The following is an 11,461-nucleotide window of genomic DNA, read 5'->3' on the forward strand; positions in this document are numbered from 1 at the left end:
ACCTCTCGACTTCAGGAGGATGGCGAAAGTTCTAGAAGGGGGCAACGTTAGCTTCTCGGTGCCCTCTGAAAGCAAGTCCTTGGGACTGAAAGTGCCGCGCAGTCCTAGGCCCTTGAGGCTGAACCTGTGGCACGCGTGTCCAAAGTGGCACGCGGAGCCCTTTCGCCTGGTCACGCATGGCGTTTGGCCGTTCCTCTTCTGGGTTTCAGCTGATCTTCGTGTGTGCAGCAGTGCCGGAAACCGGAAGTCAGTTTTGCGGAGGGGGGGGGGCGAATGCCCCCTGGGCAGCTCCCTTTTCCCTGATTGCGGCCCAGGCCCTTCCGCGTGCTCCGTTTTTAAGAACTTGGTGCTGCGCGCATGCGTGCGCCCTTTTTAGCACTCATTGCCGAAAAGGTTCGCTATCACTGCCCTAGGTGGTAAGAAAAGCAATAGAAAAAAAGGGAGGACTGAAATGCAGTTAGTGCCCTCTGGCCATTTCTCTCCTGTAAACTACGCAATGGCTTCGATCAGGGGTGTCAAACTTGATCTCATTGAGGGCCGCATCAGGGTTGTATTTGATCTCGAAGTGCTGTGTGTTTGTGTGTGTGTGTGTGTGTGTGGTCAGGGTGTATGCGGCCAGTTCAACATCACTCGTGTGATGTTGAAGTGCTGGCAGGACTTTTCTCAGCCCCCCCCCCCATTATAACCTACCTTCCTTCCTTTTCTTTTTCCTTCCCTCTTCCTTCTCCTTTCTTCTTCCTTCCCCTCTTTCCTCATCTTTCCTTCCTTGCCCTCTTCCCATCTTTTTCTTGGTCTTTCCTCTTTCCCTTTCTCCTTTCCTGTCCCTTCTTGCACGCTCAGGTGCAAAAGGGAAAACATTTCTCCTTTTTGCTTGGTTTTTAGTTTGTTTTGCTAGCCCTCTGCCAGTGAAAACTGACCCTGGGAGGGCATGTTTCCCCCCCCCTCCATTTTTGGTCACGACAGCCTGCAGCTGTCTGCCAGCGAAAACTGACTCTGGGGGTGGGGATGCAGCCCTCCGAGCTACATTATCGCTGGTAGAGGCACTGCGGTTCAGTCCTTTTCTGTTTTCAGGGCAGTCCCCTGGGCCAGAACTAGGCACCCCACAGACCAGATCTAGGCCACGGGCTTTGAGTTTGATACCCCTGGCTTAGATGAAGTGGATGAATTGGTGGTGCAGGATGCAGTCTGGATTGATCACCAGGATCAGAGGTTTTATAATAGAATAGAATAACAGAGTTGGAAGGGACCTTGGAGGTCTTCTAGTCCAACCGCCTGCTTAGGCAGGAAACCCTGCACCACTTCAGACAAATGGCTATCCAACATCTTCTTAAAGACTTCCAGTGTTGGGAAGGATACTGCAAAATCCCCAATCCCTTCCCACTCCTGGGGGAAGGATACTGCAAAATCCCCACTCCATCCTTCCCCCAGGAGTGGGGAGGGAATGGGGATTTTGCAGTATCCTTCCCCCAGGAGTTTCCTCCCCACTCCTGGGGGAAGGATACTGCAAAATCCCTATTCCCTCCCCACTCCTGGGAGAAGAATACTGCAAAATCCCTATTCCCTCCCCACTCCTGGGAGAAGAATACTGCAAAATCCCTATTCCCTCCCCACTCCTGGGAGAAGGATACTGCAAAATCCCCATTCCCTCCCCACTCCTGGGAGAAGGATACTGCAAAATCCCCATTCCCTCCCCACTCTGTTGCTGGTTCTCCGAACTGCTCAAAATTCCCTCTTACCTTTTCTCCAGAGCCTGTCAGACCCTGCTGAATTTCACCCCTGGTTGACACCTATAGCTGCAAGTTTCGATTTTCAAATTCATGTGGTGGAATGACTTCTCAGCCCTCTCATGCTGGACTACAGGTCTAATTAGATTATGGGTCTAATTAGATTATGGGTCTAATTAGATTATGCGTGAAAACACTGAAGACACTAAAACATTCATCTGCAGAAGCCAAATGACTTGTTTACTGACTCCATTTCGTTTGTTTTTACAAAAATTACAATGGTTAACATCTAAGCTGAAATGCTCAGTGATTTGCTCAAATCCTCTTGTTTGCTACATTTGAGAACTTAGAAAAATTGAGTTGGGATGCTGCTTTGGCCTGTGATGTGCATTCAGTGGTGGGTGAAGACTTACCACCGTTCTAAAAGATGTGGTTTTTCCAGTCCACTGGCCAAATCAGATACTTTTCAGTCTGGATTTTGCTGAGAGTGGTCGTGATTTTTGAGCGTTGCAGAATTAGCACACTATCACATGCATCTTTTTCTAAGGCCTCGTTGCAAGCTTTCAGAGCTATGTTCCTTGGTCAAACCAAATCTGAGTTTCTCCGGTCAATTTAATGGCTGAACAAAAAACTGATTCTCAGCCCAAAAAGGACATCATTTGCTTATATACTTATTCCTATCAATGCAAGTCGGTTGAAGTCAAAATTCAGGGGGATGCATCTCTCCCTCTTTGCTGTCACCATTTGGTGGTCTGATCTAGGCTTCACCAAATCACGAAACTGACTCCTTGTCCTGAAAAAAAACCTCTTTAATTTGGCTAATGTGAATTCCTAGCATTCACATCCAGCAAAGTCCCGGCACACAATCTTTCAAGAGTAAATTGCAACCACGGATCTTATCAGTCCTTGGATAGTTGCCAGGCCGATATCTTCCAGACGCGACGCTGTAGAAGGAAATGCTTGGCAAGGAGTCTCTGAGAATCACGAACAAATCTTCCCACTAATGAAGTGAATAAATGGTCTCCTGCAACCCCCCCCCTTTCGCTCCTATTTATTCCCTATAGGAGGGGCTATTCAGTATCTCCTTGTGCCTTTACTCCCGAGTTGACCTCTGTTCCTTAATTGTTCCCTTCTCCTGGCAGCTCTGCGTGTGCACATATCGGGAACAGGCTCCAGCTGTTCTTCTGCCCCACTGATCTCTGACTCCAAAGGCAGCTGATAACTGTCGGACGGCCCTGGTCCCATCTCTGCTTCCGATGCAGAGCACTCGTCAGAGCCTTCCCCAGACTCCAGGACTGGCCCATCTTCCTCCCCAACCTCCTCACTGTCCGAGTCTGTCGCCAGCTCTGCTGGCCATTGGGGGGGGGGGCACAACAGTAGGAGAGGCCTCACTGTTTAATTTGTAGAAAGCCCCACTGAAGGGCTATATTGCTGGAAAATGTGATCAAGATGTTAGGTCCCCAATACAGGTAAGCAATATACCTCCTCTAACATTTCAGGACCTTATCCCTCCCCTCCCCCTTTGCATCTCTAGGATAAAACCTGAGTAAAAGGGGAGGTTTTTGACCAAACGTTGCATGAACCCATCCATTCAGAAGAAATTGAATTTGTTGGAGGAAAATTATTTGTGGAATGAGGGTTCCTTGGTGCTCTCCAAGCTGACGTTTCATTACCAAACTAGGTAACATCATCAGTGCACTGCAAGAAAAGAACCCAGCTCAGAGAGCACCAAGGATCTCTCAGATTGGATTTGTGGCAGAAACTGCAACCTTTTACTAACCATGCTTGACATGGGGAGAGCAAGGATGAAGGCTGTAAAATGGAGTGGTTAACTTTCAGGAAAGAAGATTAGTGTTGTGGCCCAACAGCAGATTCGGACAGTGAGGAGGTTGGGGAGGAACCTGGGCCAGTCCTGGAGTCTGGGGAAGGCTCTGATGAGGGCTCTGTGTCGGAGGCAGAGAGGGGGCCAGGGCCGTCTGACAGTTATCAGCTGCCTTCAGAGTCAGACATCAGTAAGGCAGAAGAACAACTGGAGCCTGTTCCCAGTGTGTGCATGCGCAGAGTTGCCAGACAAAGGGAACAGCTAAGGAACAAGAGTCGACTTGGGAGTAAGGCCACAGGCGGACAGTGAATGGCCCCTCCCAGAGGAAATAAAAGAGGAACGACAGGGGAGTGGAGTTTGCAGGAGACACTTAGTTCATTCCTGCATTCTTGCCAAGTATTGTGGCATCTGAAAGATATCGGCCTGGCCACTCTCCAAGCCTGATAAAGGTCGGTCATTGTAAACTATCTTGGAAGACTCTTTGCCGGGACTTTGCTGGAGAGGAATTCACTGTAAATTAAATAAAAGGGGTTTATTGGGATGAGGACTCGGCTTCGTGTTGCTGGGGAAGCGTAGGTCAGAACAATTAGATTAGTTTTACCAATGTAGAATGAACACTGCAGTTTTCATCTGTCTCCCATTAGGGGGGAAAAGATGGCAGGAAACTTCTCTCCAACGTCTGTAGCCCCACATGTTCCTAACCTCTGTGCTATCAAGGCAAAGAGCCACCAATATATTTCTCCCCTTCAGGTTGTCTGCTACCTGTTGTAAACCAATGTTGGACGCCCAGTAAAAATCGTGTTTCCAGATTTCTCAGCCTGGTTTGTTATTGTAAGAGAGGTTTTTTGTTTTGTCATGGTTGCTCTGTGCCCCTTCCCCCAATTACTGCCACAACAGAGAGAGGAGGACCCAGGTCATAGTAGCTGTTGGCAGTGCATGCTGCAGGATATTGGTGGTGTTGATTGTGGTGTTTTTCCTCAGCTGCTCTGCATTTTAATCTTCGTATTTATGGCAACCTTGCTATTGTTCATCACCCAGTCATTTGTTGAGATGGGTGGCTATACAAGTTGATCAGATAAATAAATAACTACATTTGTGTTAGGTATGAGTGTGAGCCCTAGGACATAAGGCTTGTAGCCCATGATATCTGGTGTATTAGAGCAAGGATAAAGGAGGGAGGGAGGGAGGGGGGGAAGGAAGAGAGGGAAGGAAGGAAAGATGGTGGAAGGAAGAGAGGGAAGAAAGGAATGGAGGGAAGGAAGGAAAGATGGTGGAAGGAAGAGAGGGAAGAAAGGAATGGAGGGAAGGAAGGAAAGAGGGTGGAAGGAAGAGAGGGAGGGAAGGAAGGAACAAAAGGAAGGTAGGAAAAAGGGTGGAAGGAAGAGAGGGAAGGAAGGAAAGAGGGTGGAAGGAAGAGAGGGAGGGAGGGAAGGAACAAAAGGAAGGTAGAAAAAATGGTGGAAGGAAGAGACGGAGGAAAGGAACGGAGGGAATGAAGGAAAGGATGGAAGGAAGAGAGGGAAGAAAGGAATGGAGGGAAGAAAGGAAAGAGGGTGGAAGGAAGAGAGGGAGGGAGGGAAGGAACAAAAGGAAGGTAGAAAAATGGTGGAAGGAAGAGAGGGAGGGACAGAATGGAGGGAAGGAAGGAAAGGGTGGAAGGAAGAGAGGGAGGGAAGGAAGGAACGGAGGGGAGGAAGGAAAGAGGGTGGAAGGAAGAGAGGGAGGGAGGAGGGAAGGAAGAGAGGAACAGGGAGGGAGGAAAGGAAGGAAGAAAAGGGAGTGTGGAAAAAGAGATGAAGGCAGAAGGGGAAGGAAGGAATGGATGGAAGGAAGTAAAGAGGGGGGAATGAAGAGAGGGAGGGAGGAGGGAAGGAAGAGGATGGAATAAAGGAACAGGGAGGGAGGAAAGGAAGGAAGAAAAGGAAGGGTGGAAGAAGAGATGAAGGCAGAAGGGGAAGGAAGGGAGGGAGGGAAAAAGGAACGGAGGGAGAGAGGAAAGGAGGGAAGGCTAGTTCAAACATGGATTTATGAATGGGCAATTAGCCTTGCCATGCCCATTGTGTGGTAGAGAGATCTGTTGTGGAGAGAACCAGCTCTGAAAGTTTGTTAGTGCAACCTTTTAAAAGAAAGTCAACCAACGGTCAGCATAACTTCGGTTTATTCATACAACATTTATACCTGTGCAAAATACCATTTTAAACCTCCTCTTAGCTTATCCTCCCAACCAACGTGTCTGGACCAGTTCTCATTTGACAAGTAAAAGAATCAGCGGAGCGAGCAAGAAAAAGGGAGCAGGTGGCCATTACAAGGGGGAAAAAGGAAACATTCACAGTGTCCCTGATCAAGGAGAGTTGCGTGAACGTGGTTTGCCATAAATCTCCACAGTACTGGACGAGACACTCTTTGATAACGTGGTCCACCTCTCTGGTTACAGATTTATTTATTTTTTGCCTTTCGTAAGCTAGCCAAGGAATGGGTTTTCAAGAAAGGAAGGCTTTAAATCGTTTTATGTTTTATATTTATGCTTTAGATCAGGGGTGTCAAGCTCAATTTCATCAGGGTTGTGCTTGACCTTGGGGCGGGGTGGAGGAGCTGAGGTGGATGTGGCCAGGGTGGGCGTGGCCAGCTTGACGTCACTCCTGTCGGGGGCGTCTGCGGTGAACTGAGCGTCTGCCAGTGAAAACAGGCTCCGAGCTCCGTTTTTGGCTGCCACGCCTCCTGCAACCCTCTGCCAGAGGGTTGCAGGAGGCCATGTAGGCCGCAAACGGAGCTTAGGAGCCCATTTTTGCTGGCAGAAGCACCACAGGCTGGTCCTTCGATGTTTTCAGGCAGCCCCACGGGCCAGATCTACTGTATTTTTCGGAGTATAAGATGCTCCGAAGTATAAGACGCACCTAGCTTTTGGGAAGGAAAACAAGGGGAAACAAATCTGCTTCTGTCTCCCAGCAATTTGCCTCCTTGCAAAAAACAGCAAACACTACAGACAATATACACTTTAGTGTTACATTTCAGACTATACTTGTACAGATGCTGTTAAAATTGATGTGGCTTTCTGGAGGTACAATTATTCTCTGCTATTTAAAAGAACAATAAAAAATGCAAGAGCACTGGGCCTCTTCAGATCAAGCATTTATTTTAAAAAGCTTCTTCATTTTGTTAAGCTGTCTAGAACAATAATAAAGCAGTCTTGAAAAAAATAAGTCTAATAATTTGAACTTTCTACAGACATTTATAGTTATTGACTTATCTTGCAGCAAACAGCAAACAACCTGATTAGCACAAGAAAAAAAATCTGCTTCTGCCTCTTAGCAATTTGCCTTGTGAAACAAACAGAAAATTTCACTTTCAGTTTAAGCGCCTCCCGATCATCAGCTGTTTCAGGCTGCAGGGATTGCTATAGCTATTGCAGACTCTGCAAGCCCCATTTTCCCTGTTTGCGGTGAGGAGGCAAATTGCTGGGAGGCAGAGGTCAAAAGGTGGGAGATGGTGGGTAGGTGGGGCTACACTCACTGTATAAGACACACCCAAATTTTCATCCTCTTTTAGGGGGGAAAAGGTGCGTCTTATACTCCAAAAATACGGTAAGTACCCTGTGGGCTGGATCCGTCCCTTGAGTTTGACACCCCTGCTTTAGATACATTGAATTCCTTCTCTCTTATAGTGCCCAAATATGGTAGGTTTAAAGTCTTCATGCAGCAATAGCTAGTAACGTCTGTGGTCAGAGACAAACTATCCTTAGTCACTGATGCTTAAAAGAAACAATAAATTTCACCTTCGCCTTTTTGAACCTACAAAAACATCTCTGATTATTATTATTACTTTAGAAGCAAAATGCTGGGCATGGTGCTCTGATCCCCTGCAGCAAATGTAGTTTCATTTTGCAGTTGCCTCTTTTGTACAGGATCCTAAAAGAAAATCGAACCCTTGTGGGGTGGTTTTTTTTTTAAAAAAAGAATCTTTTGGAAGTCCTTTATACAAACTCTCTCTCTGGGTAAAAGACCTTTTCTTTAAACACAAGAAACCAAAAAATATTCAAGTAGGAATGGTTTTCTGGAGTAATTGTTTGACCTCAAACAAATAGAGGCAAACGTGCTTAGCACCACCATACGAGAAGTGGTATTCAGCAGGTTCTGACCAGTTCTGGAGAACCGGTAGCAGAAATTTTGAGTAGTTCAGAGAACCGGTAAATACCACCTCTGACTGGCCCCTCCCCCATCTATTCCTGCCTCCCGAGTCTCAGCTGATCGGGAGAGAATAGAGATTTTACAGTAGCCTTCCCCTGGAGTGGGGACAGTATCCTTCCCTTGGAGTGGGGAGGGAATGGAGATTTTGTAGTATCCTTCCCCTGGAGTGGGGAGGGAATGAGAATTTTGCAGTATCCTTCCCCTGGAGTGGGGAAGGAATGGAGATTTTGCAGTATCCTTCCCCTGGAGTGGGGAAGGAATGGAGATTTTGCAGTATCCTTCCCCTGGAGTGGGGAAGGAATGGAGATTTTGCAGTATCCTTCCCCTGGAGTGGGGTGGGAATGGAGATTTTGCAGTATCCTTCCCCTGGAGTGGGGAAGGAATGGAGATTTTGCAGTATCCTTCCCCTGGAGTGGGGAAGGAATGGAGATTTTGCAGTATCCTTCCCCTGGAGTGGGGAAGGAATGGAGATTTTGCAGTATCCTTCCCCTGGAGTGGGGTGGGAATGGAGATTTTGCAGTATCCTTCCCCTGGAGTGGGGAAGGAATGGAGATTTTGCAGTATCCTTCCCCTGGAGTGGGGTGGGAATGGAGATTTTGCAGTATCCTTCCCCTGGAGTGGGGAAGGAATGGAGATTTTGCAGTATCCTTCCCCTGGAGTGGGGAAGGAATGGAGATTTTGCAGTATCCTTCCCCTGGAGTGGGGTGGGAATGGAGATTTTACAGTAGCCTTCCCCTGGAGTGGGGTGGGAATGGAGATTTTACAGTAGCCTTCCCCTGGAGTGGGGACAGTATCCTTCCCTTGGAGTGGGGAGGGAATGGAGATTTTACAGTATCCTTCCCCTGGAGTGGGGTGGGAATGGAGATTTTGCAGTATCCTTCCCCTGGAGTGGGGAAGGAATGGGGATTTTGCAGTATCCTTCCCCTGGAGTGGGGACAGTATCCTTCCCCTGGAGTGGGGAGGGAATGAGGATTTTGCAGTATCCTTCCCCTGGAGTGGGGAAGGAATGGAGATTTTGCAGTATCCTTCCCCTGGAGTGGGGAAGGAATGGAGATTTTGCAGTATCCTTCCCCTGGAGTGGGGACAGTATCCTTCCCCTGGAGTGGGGTGGGAATGGAGATTTTGCAGTATCCTTCCCCTGGAGTGGGGACAATATCCTTCCCCTGGAGTGGGGAGGGAATGGGGATTTTGCAGTATCCTTCCCCTGGAGTGGGGACAATATCCTTCCCCTGGAGTGGGGAGGGAATGGGGATTTTGCAGTATCCTTCCCCTGCCAAACCTACCTAGCCACGCCCACCAAGCCACACCCACAGAACTGGTAGTAAAAAAATGTGAATCCCACCACTGCACCATACATTTACTAAAGCAAGGGTTGTCATCAAAACGTCAAGATGGCTACAATCACAATGGTTGGGAATTGTCCTTTTGATTTTTGGAACTCCTTCAAGGACTCCCATGTAAAATGTGTCCTAAGCAATTCATTTTTTTTATTCTTACAAGATACCGTAGGATTGTTTGCTGTAATGAATAGGGAAGAGGTCTATCGTGGGAAAATCTTGGTGTAATTGATGTATTTCTTAATGTTGACAGGAAGGAAATATGTGGCTAAGGGTTGGTGGCACGGACAGAAAAGAGATGGATAAGGCAGGGCAGGTGAACAGCTTACTGCAGGGATGTCAAACTCAATTTGATTGAGGGCCACATCAGAGTTGTTTGACTTTGGGGGGGCTGGGTGTGGCGTGGCCAGGATGGGTGTGGCCAGCTCGACATCACTTGTGTTGCCGGCGCGCTTTGCCAACGAAAATGAAGCACGCGGCCCTCCATACCTCCATGTTTGCTGGCAGAAGCAACCCGGACCGGTCCTTCGCTTTTTTCTAGAGGGGGCGCACTGCGGGCCAGATCTAAGCACCCACTGGGCCAGATCCGCCCCGCGGTCCTTGAGTTTGACACCTCTGGTTTAACGTGTTTCAAAAGAAATTCACATTCTCGTGGTTTTTTTAAAAACCATGATGGAAGTTAGGATGGCCATAGTTTCACCTTCCCTCCCCCCCCCAAAAATAATAATCAAATATCACCCGTGTTCTTGGTAATGTGAGCAGGCTAAGATGAAGAAAGGTGACGTCCCACCAGTGGCATAGAGTCCGATGTTCGAACGTCCGCGAGGCGAACGACCAAGGCTGAAAGAGAAGTCCTCCAAAAAGGTAACTCTGGAGCAACAAACCCCCTTGCTGAGTTGTCTGTCAGGTGCCTCTTCGGACGCTCCAAAAGGGTGTCGGTGAGAGTTTGCCAGGGTTGACGTACGTGGAGGGAAGCAAAGTCGTACAGCTAGTGCAAAACTTTCCTTCTCTTGGAACGGTGTGAAATTTGAGTCTGCCGCCGCAGTCTCCTTCTGCTGAACGTTGCAAAGTAGGTTTGTCGTAACACCCTTCAAAAATAACTTACAGAGCTAACATGAAACGTTGCTTGATAACTTCAGTTTTCGGAGCAGTGGTTAGGGAAATCATGGGGAAAGCCCTTCCTTTCTTTTTTTCTTTTTTTTTTCTTCTTTTTTTCCTTTATATTAAACAGAGGGTCTAAAGTTAAAACACCTGATTGTTCCAAAGTCCATTGAAGTTTTCTTTCTGGTCCGGTTCATAGTAAGAGTTGGCTATGGGAAGGAGGAAAAAAAGAGAGAAGAGTCAAAAAGGACAGTCCACTCGGATAGCTCTGGGCAAAAGGTGAAAAACTACTACAGGTATTCCTCAACCTACTGTAGGAAGTTAGCATCCACCCCTCTCCTAGAAAAATGAAATATCATGGGAAAAGGCAGAATGTTATATTTACCTGAATAAGAAATGAAGAAACGTGTTTTTAGGTAGGAAACAGACTCACTCTTAATAGCCCCCACCTTTCTCAATGGGCCATTAAAACGCTGGGCCAGTCTATTCTACATAACAAAGATCCCTCCCCTTCAGCTCCAGGGTGATCAGATTAAGACATGATAGTATTAGCCCTTGACCCATCTCATCACAGGGCACCTGGGAAGAAGCAATGCTCCACCAAACTTAGACTCAAAGCACAGCCTACAGAGTTGCCCCCGCATGGCCCCATGGGAGTCTGACAACCAATCAGAATACAAGATCAAGATCAAAGGCCAGAGAGGGCATAAAATCTAGGAACTCTCAGCATCTTGGTCTCTTTTCTTCTTCACCCAACATCTGGAAGCATGCGACCCCCCTTTTCTGTTCAGGAGCTCAAGCCATGTGTTCCTGTCCACCATTAAACCATCTTTCCAAGCAGCCTCCGTGTTTCCATTGTCTTTTTCCCCACTTGGAACTGAACCCAGAAGGACATTTCTTCCAACACTACAACCACAGTTGGGGACAGAATTTCTATTGGAGTCATGCCCGATTTTTATGACCTTTTTTGCCCTTGGTGTTAAACAAATCAATGCAGTTGTTAAGTGAAACAAGCAGGGAAATGTCCAGATAAGGCTGATTTTTAACTTTGCTTTTCAAAACAGGTGAATTTCCCAGCTGGCGTTTGAGATTTTTTGATACATGATGGGGTTCCTGGAAATTTGTCCAAAAAAACCCCAAACCCTTGCAGGATTCCAGCATGACCTTCTAAATGGGAGTTTCAGAAACCAATGAACCAGCTCTAATTCGATCATAAAATTGTCATAGTTTAACAAATGCACAATTAAATGAATGGGATGTTTAAGTAAAAATTTTATAAAAATCTTTTTCTTA

At 47.3% G+C, this 11,461-nt stretch overlaps 1 protein-coding gene and 1 long non-coding RNA gene across 2 annotated transcripts in view; one reads left to right on the top strand and one right to left on the bottom strand.

Annotated features, from left to right (window-relative positions):
- The first annotated feature begins 5,694 nt into the window (after positions 1 to 5,694).
- On the top strand, positions 5,695 to 10,333 carry LOC309396090. The gene is made up of 2 exons (XR_014176044.1): positions 5,695 to 7,839; positions 8,398 to 10,333. It is a non-coding gene; the product is annotated as an uncharacterized lncRNA (long non-coding RNA).
- The window catches only part of LOXL2 (lysyl oxidase like 2), a 101,883-nt gene continuing 99,368 nt past the window's right edge, over positions 8,947 to 11,461 (bottom strand). Inside the window, exon 14 of the mRNA XM_081960760.1 lies at positions 8,947 to 10,377. Coding sequence (XP_081816886.1) covers positions 10,310 to 10,377 — 68 coding nt within the window. The 3' untranslated portion in view covers positions 8,947 to 10,309. The remainder of the gene's footprint in view (positions 10,378 to 11,461) is intronic.

This window comes from Natrix helvetica (assembly GCF_964273705.1).
Source record: "Natrix helvetica genome assembly, chromosome: 8".
Taxonomy (NCBI): Eukaryota; Metazoa; Chordata; class Lepidosauria; order Squamata; family Natricidae; genus Natrix; species Natrix helvetica.